The sequence below is a fragment of the Equus asinus genome, chromosome 4 (genome assembly GCF_041296235.1).
Source record: "Equus asinus isolate D_3611 breed Donkey chromosome 4, EquAss-T2T_v2, whole genome shotgun sequence".
Lineage (NCBI taxonomy): Eukaryota > Metazoa > Chordata > Mammalia > Perissodactyla > Equidae > Equus > Equus asinus.
Genome location: NC_091793.1, coordinates 136,140,281 through 136,152,556, shown reverse-complemented (window position 1 = coordinate 136,152,556; position 12,276 = coordinate 136,140,281). Strand labels below are relative to the sequence as shown.

General features: G+C 36.1%; 1 protein-coding gene across 13 annotated transcripts in view; it reads left to right on the top strand.

The window, feature by feature from the left end:
- The window catches only part of HYCC2 (hyccin PI4KA lipid kinase complex subunit 2), an 86,236-nt gene that overhangs the window by 30,531 nt on the left and 43,429 nt on the right, over positions 1-12,276 (top strand). For 9 of the 13 annotated variants that reach the window (XM_014829238.3, XM_070508386.1, XM_070508382.1 and 6 more), the window contains 3 exons: positions 4,217-4,316; positions 11,111-11,191; positions 11,902-12,003. In XM_014829238.3, coding sequence (XP_014684724.1) covers positions 11,141-11,191; positions 11,902-12,003 — 153 coding nt within the window. In that variant the 5' untranslated portion in view covers positions 4,217-4,316; positions 11,111-11,140. The remainder of the gene's footprint in view (positions 1-4,216; positions 4,317-11,110; positions 11,192-11,901; positions 12,004-12,276) is intronic. The other 4 variants (XM_070508383.1, XM_070508388.1, XM_044768461.2 and 1 more) reach the window with 1 other exon arrangement.

Below are 12,276 nucleotides of genomic sequence, written 5' to 3'. Positions count from 1 at the left end.
ACCTGCCAATCCTCCTCTTTTTGCTGAGAAAGACTGGCCCTGAGCTAACATCCATGCCCATCTTCCTCTACTTTATACGTGGGGACACCTACCACAATATGGCTTGCCAAGCGGTGCTGTGTCTGCACCCGGGATCCGAACCGGTGAACCCCGGGCTGCTGAAGTGGAATGTGTGCACTTAACTGCTGTGCCACTGGGCTGACCCTGCAATTTTTTTTTAATTTATTTTTGATTTTTTTTAACTTTTTATTAAGATTATGATAGTTAACAACCTTCTGAAATTTCAGTTGTGCATTATTGTTAGTCATGTTGTAGGTGCACCACTTCACCCTTTGTGCCCTCTCCCCACCCCCCCTTTCCCCTGAAATTGTTTTTTAATGTCCTAATCTTTAGTGTCTGGCTCCCAAAAGGGGAAAGAGAGAAAAATAAAGAGGGGTGAAATGGGCACAGACCCTTTAAATCCCCTGAAAGTCACTTCAGCAGGAGAGGTGGGGCTTGCAGCAATGAAGGGAGATGCAACAACAGTGGCTGCCCGCCTTTTTGTCTGTACCTTTGTGATCTGAATCAGCAATCAGCGATCAGAGCACCAGTCTCCAGTGTCTTTTGGACAGGGTTCTTTATGTCCACCCTGCCTCCTGTAAGCTGCTCCAGGAACATGTGCCAAGCTGCCTGCCACATGGCTGGGGATGGGGGATGGGTAGTTATTACAGTGCTCAAAGCTGAAATTGACTGAAATTAATCGCAATTAAAATTAAAAATCAGAAGTCTTCCCATGGAGGTTGCAAGCATTCAGTAGACTCCAGGATTCCAAAATAGTTACATCAGACCGATTCTGTGAGTGCAATTGATTTCTAGATCTTCACAGATTCTTGGTGCTCTCTACTCTGCCATCTTTCCAGAATCCTCTCTTCCTCCTTAATTTTTGAAGGCTATTTTTACTGGTTATTGTATTCTAGATTGTCAGTTGTTTTCTTTTGTCCCTTAAACTATGTCATTCTGTTATATTCTTGGTTCTGTTTTTTTCTGTTGAGAAATCTCTCAGTCTTACTGTTTCTTTGAAGGTCAACTATATTTTTTTCTGTGTTGCTTTTATGAATTTTCTCTTCCTTTTTTAGTTTGATTATGATGTCTTAGGTATGGTTTTCTTTGAATATATTCCACTTGGAGTTGGCAGAATGTCTTGAATCTCTGGATTGATTTCTTTCATCAGTTTTGTAAAGCTCTGTCATTCTCTCTTTGAATGTTGCTTTTATCTCTTTCTCCTCTCATCTGGGACTTCAGTTATATGGATATTAGATATTTAAAGCATGTCTCACATTTCTCTTAAACCTCTCCTCCATCTTTCCCCTTATCACTGTCTTCCCTTTCTTCTCTCTTCTACTCTTCTTTGTCTTCTTTCTCTACTTTTTTCTGTCAAGCTATAGTTGTGGTATTTTTTTTGACTTATCTTTTAATCCTATATCTGCTATGTCTAGTGTACTATAAAACAATGTCTTGAGTTCTTAATTTCACATGTTGTATTTATCAGTTCTAGAATGTCTATTGAATTATTATTTTTTTCTTTTTTTGCTTGAGGAAGATTAGCCCTGAGCTAACATCTGTGCCAGTTTTCCTCCACTTTATATGTGGGTCCATGTGTAGCACTGAACTCAAACACTACACCACGGGCCGGCCCCCTATTTAATTCTTTTTATAGGTCTTAATTCATTGGTGAAATTCTCCAACATTTATCAATTTTGTGCATTTTTCTCTCTATTTTCTTTTATATGTTAGAATTCTTTTAAATGATTGTCTTTGTATGTTAAGTCCATTACTGGATCATCTGTGGATCTGATTCTCTTGTCTAGTTTTCTCCTAATTATTGATCATATTTTTGTAACTTTGCATGTTTAGTAATTTTTTCTTGTGTGACAGGCTTTGTGTATGAAAGAACCTTAGAGGCTCCAGACAATGTTACCTTCCCAGTAGGGTTCCCATTTTTTTCTCTTGCTTAAATGAGTGAGGGGCTTATTGCCTCCAATTAATCCGAGATTGAGCTGCTTTAAAGCTGTGTTAAAGTTTAATAAAACTCAATTTTCCTATCATTTTCCATGTTGGATTTTTCTGTTTTGTTTTTTGTTTTTTTCTTAAATTGAGAGCCTCATGCGTATCTGTATTCTTAGCTCTGAGAGACTGTCAGAGACCTGGTTCTACAGGGGCTCCCAGTGTAGCTCTCAAGTTTGCCTGCCTGCACTGCTTCAAAATCTAGCAGTGTCTTGATTGTTCAGAATTCCCAAGGTACAAAAAGTGTCAGAGTCTCCTTGACATCAAGTGCCCCATTCTGAAGTGTTACCAGTTTCCTATGTATTTTTCCACAGATATCGTTTTAGTCCTTTTCAAGTTATTTCCCCTGTTGCAGAAATTCTCATGAAATAAAAATTCTCATGTGATAGCCCAATATAAGAGATAAAAAGTCAGCTGTTATGGTTGGAGTAGGAGGTCCTGACACATCTTCAGTTTGAAAAACATTGGAGATTTTATGATGATAATGTAGTTTAACTCCAAGAGAATTTTATTGCAGTATTTTTTGTATTTAAAAAACCCCACATTTTAAATCCTCTCTGAAAGTTTGGTAGAATTCTCCAGGGAAGCTGTCTGGTCCTCAGCTTTTATTTTTTGGGATGCTTTTGATTACTTTTCAATCTCTTTACTTGTGATTGGTCTATTTGGATTATCTGTTTCGTCTTGATTCACCTTTGGGAGGTTATAAGAGTCTAAGAATTTATCTGTTTCCTATAGATTGTCCATTTTGTTGGCATGTAGCTTTTCATAGTATTCTCTTATAATCCATTGTGTTTCTGTGGTATCTGTTGTTATTTCTCCCTTTCATTTCTAATTCTATTTATCTGAACTTTCTCTCTTTTTTTTCTTTGTAAGTCTGGCTAGGGGTTTGTCAGTTTTGTTTATCTTCTCAAAGAACCAGCTCTTTGTTTCGTTGATCCTTTCTACTGCCTTTTTTGTTTCAATAGCATTTATTTCTGCTCTGATTTTGATTATTCTTCTCCTTCTGCTGACTTGGGCTTTGTTTGTTCTTCTTTTTCTAATTGAGTTAGGTGTAGTTTGGGATTGCTTATTTGGGCTTTTTCTTGTTTAAGGTGTGCCTGTATTGCGATGAATTTCCCTCTCATATGGCTTTTGCTGCATCCCGTATGAGTTGGCATGGTCTGAAAAAGACCCCACATTTTGTCATGAACACTTTTTAAAATGTTAATTTTCTTTTGGTGTTTTAGATTCAACGTTGTGATACAGTTTTGAATCAAAGTGGTAGAATATAGTGTGATCAGCAACTACGTGATAACAGTTACTACTTTATGAGAAAGTATACTGTTAGCGATTTGAAAATGGTTCTCTTTGATCAAAAAGCTTTTATTATGGGGGCTGGCCCCATTGCCAAATGGTTAAAGTTCTGCATGCTCCACTCTGGGGGCCTGGGTTTGTGGATTTGGATCCTGGACCCAGACCTGCTCCACTCGTCAGCCATGCTGTGGAGGCATCTCACATACAGAATAGAGGAAGATTGGCACAGATGTTAGCCCAGGGCTAATCTTCCTTAAGCAAAAAAAGGAAGATTGGCAATGGATGTTAGCTCAGGGCAAATCTCTCCCACCAAAAAACAAAACAAAAATACCTTTTATTATGTTTTTGTGCCCAAAATTCAAGTAATAGCATTTTCTGTGTTCTTTTTAAAAATGATAACATTTTCAGTTTTGTGAATCTTACCCAAAATGGTTTTGTAGCTGCTGATACTTATTATTTAAGCTTGGTTTTATACTGCAGATTAAAATTTTAATGATTGTTTGCACGTGTGTGTGTGTTCACTGTAATGTGTTTCAAAAGTTGGATTCATAGAATTTGGGGCTGGAAAGGACTTACTTTTATAGATTATTCAAGTGAGGCTCCAGAACATTTAAATAACCTAATCAAAGCCTTAGAATAATTAATGGCAAATTTGAAACTAAAACACAGACTTCCTGTCTCCAAATCTGTTTTTTTTAAATTAGGTTTGATAACAGTACACAAGTATATACTAGTTGTTATTGAAATTTTTTGAATCTCTATTTTTTAAATTAGATAAATTATATTATAAATGTCATCAGATTGTTTTTTCTCCTTTATATTAGATTCTTGAGAATAATTAGCTCAATATTTCACAGTTTTTCATTTTCATTTTTTGTAGAGTTGGAAAATATTTGAGTCTCAACAAATGAATTCCACACTTGAACTGTGCTGCATTCCTGTGCCACCTCCTCCTTTAGAAAACTGATCTTAGAACAGAGGTAAAATTATAGAATTTAACTTTTTTAAAGGTAAAGAATGAGTTTCCCATACAGTTAGACATGTTAGAACTTTTGGTAATCTTTGGTGAGTAGCTTCTATTTATTAAGCAATTTTACTTAGGAGTCTTGAAATGACCATGTCTTAATTTTGCCTTTGATTTTTACTTTTGGGAGTGTTTCCTTTTTAATAGTTGTGTCTTTTAACCTTTTTGTTGCCTAAACTTTACAATTATTTTATTATCGAATTTATTCAGGATAATTGTATTATCTAGCTACATCTAGATCATTGCTGTCCAATAGAATTTCTCCAGTGGTGTCTGTGTTCTATATCTATGCTGTCCAGTATGGGAGACACCTAGTCACATGTGACTACTGAGCACTTGAAATGTGGCTAGTGCAACTAAGGAACTGAATCTTTAAATTTTATTTTATTTTAATTTAAGTAACCACACGTGGCTAGTGGCTACTATATTCTACAGTGCACCTCTAGGTTTTTCCTTAGGGAATTTAGTGTTTATAATAACAGCATGTCCTAGGTGCTTAAGTTTTATATTTCTGCCTTGAAATATCTTCATAGTTTTTTGCCTAGTTTGAAAATTTGCAGTAGCATAACTATTTTTTCCTATCTCATAGGTTGCCCTGATAATTGTATAGCTTTGTTTATCCAGTAATTTTGGTCCGCTAGAAACCCATGAAAGTAGTTATCATAGTTAGTTTCGCTCATTGATGTGTTAACTTAGTTAATCTTTAAAAAAAAAATTGACATAGGTACTTCTATTATCCCCGTTTTATAAATGAGGGATTTGAGGCCACAGGTTGGTTAGGTAACTTTCCCAAGGACACATAGCTTGTAGGTCATGAAGCTGGAATTTGAACTCAGGCCGTCTGGAGCCAGAGCCCATACTCTTTAACCATTAGGCTGTGCTGCCTGTTATATTCTGATTCTCTACAAATTGACAATTCCTGAAAAAGATATATGCTCTCAACTAAGACACACTTTCTACCCACGTAGAATGGTGAGGTTATTGTGCTTGCACAAGTACTCTGAGTTAGCTTCCTGGAGAATAGTTATTGACCTCCTTCAGATCATGTTCCAGCAGTTTATTATTTTGGTCATTATCTTTTAGTCAAAGCCTGCTAATAAAGGTTGTCATTACCATGGTCACCAAAAAGATAATCATTTTCTGTGATATCCTCTTTACTTTGTTAAATATACTCTGAAAGTGAGATAGTATGGGCCTGAATCAAGCTGCATGCTAGAAAATATCAGCTTGATTTTTGCTTTCAAGTAGAGTTTTTATATACCAGGTGATGGGATTGGTATAATATACAGTAGAAGAAATTATCTTCAGAATTCTATATTGTCTGCATAAATAAAAAGAAAACTCGCAGTGTGTTTATAACTGTGTTCATAGCTACCTCTAGATACTAAAAGATACTGAGTCTAGTTAGGAAATAAATATTTACAAAATTGCTCTGTAACCAGTGCTATTCTATTTTTTAAATGAAGCTACTAAAATATATATTTATAGGATTTTAGATTTAGAAAGTAATTTATCATTGTAGAAAACTGAAACCCAAGGGGTTTAAGTGATTTGTCCAGGGTCACATAAGCAGTGTGGTTCATGATTCAACAAATAGGGTTATGTGTCACTTAACAATGGGAATATGTTCTGAGAAATGCTTCATTAAGCAATTTCATCATTGTACAAACATCATAGAGTACACTTACACAAACCTAGATGGTATAGCCTACTACACACCTAACCTATATGGTACTAATCTTACGGGACTGTTATTGTGTATGCGGTTCATCGTTGACCAAAATGTTATTATGCAGTGCCTGACTGTATACATTAAGTACATACCATATGTCCAGATGCAATAGTATTCTTACTAGCTTTGAGTGCATACTGAGCACGCAAATGTGAGCAAAACAGGAATGGACCCTCCTCTCATGGAACTTAAACTCTGGTGGAGAAGATAGACTATCAATAAGTAATAAGGTCGAACAAACAAGGTAGAAAATCCAAAGCTCTAGGAAGGAAATGAACCATATTTGTTGGAATAGAAAATATTGGAGAAGGGAGAAAGGGCTGCTATTTAAATAAAGTGATCAAGAAAAGTCTACTGAGACTACCATAATTGGAAAGAGCCAGGCATTTAAACATGAGGAGTAGGATAGCCTTCCAGGCTGGAACAGTCTACACAGATGCCCTGGGGTGAAGGTGTGCATGAGGCTATAGAGAAACTGGAAGGAGAGGATGGCCAGGACATAGTAAGCTGTTGGAGGAGTAGTATGAGCTATACAAAAGGGGCTGGGTTACATAGTGGCTTTTTCAACCATAGGTTTTAGAGTAGGCATTAACCTCAAATACGAGTTCTGCCACTTAAACTGTGTTACCTGGTGTGGATCACTCAACCTCTTTACACTTTAATTTTTTTATCTAATAGATAGGACTAACAGAAGCTACTTTATGAAGTACATAGTATCATGAAGATTGTTTGTATACTTGTAGCAAACACTTATATAGTGTTTACCTTGAGGGAAGAACTCTTCTAAGCACACAATAACTCTATGAAGTAAGTACTGCTATTATCCCTCTGTTTGGAATGAGGCACAGAGGGTAAGTATAGCTAATAAGGGAGTAAGAGGGTTTAAACACAGCTACAGTAAATGACCTTAAACTTAGTTTGGCTCTGGAGTCCATGCTCAGAGTGTGTCATGGGAATTCTGGAAGTGGGTCTTTGGGGTCAAAACTATTTTTCATATTAATGCTAAGATAGTATTTGCCTTCTTCACTGTCATTCTCTGGTGACTATGCAATGAAGTTTTTCAGCAACAAGGTGAATGCAGAAGCAATTATGAGATTTGCAAAAAATGTAAAACAGTGCTACTCTTCTCACTAAATTTATTTTTGTTTTGAAAAATAAAGTTTTAATTTAAAAATGTTATTTATGTTGACATGTAATAGACTTATTATTTTTATAATGAATAGTGAACTTTTTAAATGTAGGAGTGAAAGGGGGTTCTGAGACAAAAAGTTGAGAGCTGCTGTTAGAAACCACTAGATTCTACTGCCTCTTAAATCAGAGAAAATCGAGAAAACAGCTGATACAGTGTTTGTACTTGATGGGCTCACTAATAACTTACTTTTCCCTCACTTTTAAGACACTTTCTTTTTTACATTTTAACATTTTTGAAGTCAGGATGTGTCTGTCCAAATAAACTTTTCAGCAGCCATGAAATAGCAGAAGTCATTGATATTTGGTATTTTGAGAATATATATTGATAATTAGTATCAATGAGTATTAGCACCACATGGGGTTGAACTTTTAAATGAATTTGCATTCCTAATTGTTGCTTAAAATGTCTACAAAATATTACAGTGTAAAACAGCTTTGCCGTGAACAATTGTCTCAGCAGAAGATTGCCCAATATGTGCCAGTTAATTCAAAGACAGCAAAATTGCCAAATCTGGGGCCGGTCCCCTGGCCAAGTGGTTAAGCTCATGCACTCCACTTCGGCGCCCCACGGTTTTACCGGTTCAGATCCTGGGCGCAGCATGGCACTACTCATCAAGCCAGGCTGAGGTAACATCCCATATGCCACAACTAGAAGGACCCACAACTAAAAATATACAACTGTGTACCAGGGGGCTTTGGGGAGAAAAAGGAAAAATAAAATCTTTAAAAAAAAAATTACTGAATCTCTCAGCATCTAACTTCAAACCTGGGTAAGACTGGTATGAATGATTCATGCGTCTTGGAAAATGTCTACCTGAAGAAAGTTTCTGGGTCACTTTTAAAGAAGCTATTAACTTCCATCTATGTTTAATTTGGAAAAATAAAATTATTAAACTTAAGTAGAAAATGCCGGCAGATGGGGCTGGCCCCGTGGCCGAGTGGTCAAGTTCGCGCACTCCGATGCAGGCGGCCCAGTGTTTCATCACTTCGAATCCTGGGCACGGACATGGCACTGCTCATCAAGCCACGCTGAGGTGGCGTCCCACATGCCACAACTAGAAAGACCCACAACTAAGAATGTACAAGTATGTACTGGGGGGATTTGGGGAGAAAAAGGAAAAAAATAAAATCTTTAAAAAAAAAATGCCAGCAGAAATCTCAGGTTTTGTTATAGCCAAAAATAAAACTGTCATTGCTAAAGGTGCTAAATAAATTGAGTTCATGAGCACAAGTAATTAAATCAACACGTGTTTGAGTGCCTGCTAAGTGCCCGGAGGTTGGGATACAGCACTTGTCCCTGTGAAGTACTGATTCTAGTGGGAAAGACAGACAATAGTAAGTAAACAAATAAACAGGATAATTACAGATTTTGCTGAATGCTATGAAGAAAATGGACAGAGTGATAAGGGTTGGAGGGAGGAGGAACTAGGGAGAGTCAGTTTAAGTAAACAGGAATGCTTCTCTGAGGAGGTGACATTTGAACTGAGTCTAGTACAGTCATAATCAGACCGCCAAGTGGCTAGTATAAAGACCAAAGGAGGCCAGAAATGGAAACGATAATGTAAGATGATTATATGGATAAATTTATGCTCTTGTCCTTTAGTTAAACATCTTTTTTTTTGGTGAGGAAGATTGGTGCTAAGCTAACATGTGTTGCCAGTCTTCCTCTTTTTGCTTGAGGAAGATTGTCCCTGAGCTAACGTCTGTGGCAGTCTCCCTCTATTTTGTATGTGGCATGCTGCCACAGCATGGCTTGATGAGCCGTGTGTGGGTCCACGCCTGGGATCTGAACCCTCAAACCCTGGGCCACTGAGAAGCGGAACGTGCAAACTTAACCACTGTGCCACCGGGCCAGCCCCAATTTGTAAATTTAATTCCCGTAAGGATGGAGTGTGGGAAAGAAACTTAACAATATAAGTCTTATATTCATCTGAAAGAAGGAAGCAGGCAATAATAATGAAATATTTTTAGGAAAAAGAATTAAGATAGGACTTGTACTGTTATATATTAAAGTGTATTATAAGGCCATGGTAATTAAAACATTGTAGTTCTGGTGCAAAATCAATGGGAAAAATAGCTCAGAAATGGCTCCAAATACAGAAAGACTTTTAGTAGATGATAAAAATAGCATTTCAAGTTAGGGAAAAAAAATGGATGTGCAAACAATGTATTTGAACAATTGAAAACTATGGAGAGAAAAACAGTGTTAGATCTTAATCTCATATCACATTCTAAAATAACTTCCAAATTGTTTAAAGAGCGAACTATAAAAGTAGTTTCTTTTTTTAACAAAAATATATGGATGATACTGCCTTTTTTTTTTTTCTTTCTGGGAAAGATTTGCCCTGAGCTAACATCTGTTGCCAATCTTCCTCTTTTTTTTCTTTTCCTCCCCAAACCCCCAGTACATAGTTGTATATTCTAGTTTTAGATCCTTTTCATTCTATGTGAGCTGCTGCCACAGCATGGCTACTGACAGACAAGTCATGTGGTTCCTCCACCAGGAACCGAATACGGGCTGCCGAAGTGGAGCATGCTGAACTTTACCCACTAGGCCATCAAGGCTAGCTCTAAATGTGATTTTTAGCCTCAGAAGATTCAAGCCTTAACTAAGCAAGCAAAGTGACTTTTAAAGTAAAATATGTTGTGATATGTTTTTGTCATGTCCCTTTCAAATACATTATAGCATTCTGTGTATTAAATATTTAGTGTTTTGGCAGTAGATATTCACTCAAATGTGCTGATACCTATTTTTATTGTCCTAGTTTGAAAAGTCATATATGTCATAGTAATATATATAGGAAAACTGAAGTTTTTATATTTAAATTTATTTAGATTTCTGTGCTATTAGCTTTATAAATAGAGCAGGAATCCATCAAAAAAATCAGTCTTGTTCAACTTTCTCCAGTTGTGTCATGCTCTTGTTAATTATTTGAATCAGAGTCCAAATAGGATTCATACTTTGGCTATTGATTTTTTTTTTAACATCTCTTTTAATCTGTAGTTTCCCTGCTGTCTCTTTTTTCTCTTGCAATTTATTTCAATAAATCTGTCAGTATATCTTAAGTGTATTTGCTATTTGAAAACAAGGGGCATGTCTTACTCCTTTTTGTACTCCTTGCTTATGTAGTACTTGGTGTAGTGGATTATATAGGGATATTTAAAAATCCTTTTGGAATTGAGGGGAAAAATTAGAAAATCTGACTTCCTTTTTTTAGGTAGAAATTTAGTGTGAATTTTGACACACTCTTAGGAGATAGTCTTTTTTAATAAAAGAACTTTTAGTTACTTGGAAGACGTTTCTCTTCCCCTCAAGAAGTTCTTTATTTCTTCTTGTTCTTACATTATAAGCTTTAAATTAAAAACCAAACCTTTTATTGTCTTTCTCACTTTAAAAATAATACATGCTTGGGGCCGGCCCGGTGGTGCAGCGGTTAAGTTCGCACGTTCCGCTTCTCGGCGGCCCGGGGTTCGCTGGTTCGGATCCCGGGTGCGGACATGGCACTGCTTGGCAGCCATGCTGTGGTAGGCATCCCACATATAAAGTAGAGGAAGATGGGCACGATGTTAGCTCAGGGCCAGTCTTCCTCAGCAAAAAGAGGAGGATTGGCAGCAGTTAGCTCAGGGCTAATCTTCCTCAAAAAAGAAAAAAAAACTTATTTTTTAAAAACAATTTTGTTTTAATTGCATTCTAGACAAAAAGAAGGCCTCCCTATCTAAAATATATACTAGATGAGTTTCTCTTTTAGGGAAAGGCACACATCATTTTCCTTTGGTAGTTTCTGTAAGTAATACCATCGTCAAGTTCAGTGCTTTTTTCCTTTCAGAGATAAAAGAGGAATAGAAGGTAGAAGAAGATGCTGGGATCAGAACGTGGTGTTGTAGAAGAATGGTTATCAGAATTCAAGGTAAATTCGACTGGAGATAAGAATGTGTCATTTGATTCTATGTGTCAGTAATTCAAACAGTGAGTATGTGTTCTGTGGAGAAACTGAAACAAATGTTATGATATGAAGTGGAAATCACAAAATCTGAAATAACATGTTTCTATAATTGCAACTCTTTAAAAAGGTGCTAATGTAAATAAGGGCTAGAAGATATATAAATATGAAAATAGTTAAGATTGATGAGAGGGTATGTAAATTTTAAAATGTATTGAATAAGAAGGGAAGCCTCCAAGCTTTAGTAAGGCACAGACATAGAATTGTGCCTTATGTTTTATTTTGCTGTAATTAAAAACCACTTACTGATTTGATTGAAAACTATATGATTTATTAACACTATAGAAATTAATGTTTTGTAAATGTAAAATGCAAGAATTAAAATATATCCTACACTATTTTTTTAGACCAGATTAGTTTAAGGTAACCCATTTCAACAAATCTCAGTATAATGTGTGATTTCTAATCATTTTTCATGGCTGAGTAGTGAGAAGAATTGTGTTACCTCCTAACTTAATTCGTTTTGTTAACTCTCATGGTTATTTCTTGTATTAATTCTTTGTACTTTTGTTAGCTGACTCAATTATAAATCTTTTCAGGAGGAACTCATGTAAAATAAAGTTCCTGACTTCCCAGATATGAAGTTCACTTTTGTCTTCCTTTGATCTTTCTTTCAGGCATTACCTGACACTCAGATCACCAATTATGCAGCAACTTTACACCGGAAAAAAACACTGGTACCAGCTCTCTATAAAGTTATTCAAGATTTGAATAATGAGGTAGGAGAGTTTAAAAGAAAAATAATTTCAACACACTAAAATGAACTATGTGTACTAAAACACATATTTGTGAAGTGTTGTAGTTTTTCCTCTTTTTTTTTTTTTTTTTTTTTTGTTTAATCCTTATGGGACTGGAAAACTTTCTTTCTGCTGCTTCTCCTTCTGGTAGTTGCTTTGGCTTTCCCCCTGCCCTCCTTCTCTGTATTTTTTAAATGTTTTGATCAAATTTGTTCCTGTCGAGGACAATATGTTTTGATTCTTGATTTTGAGTGA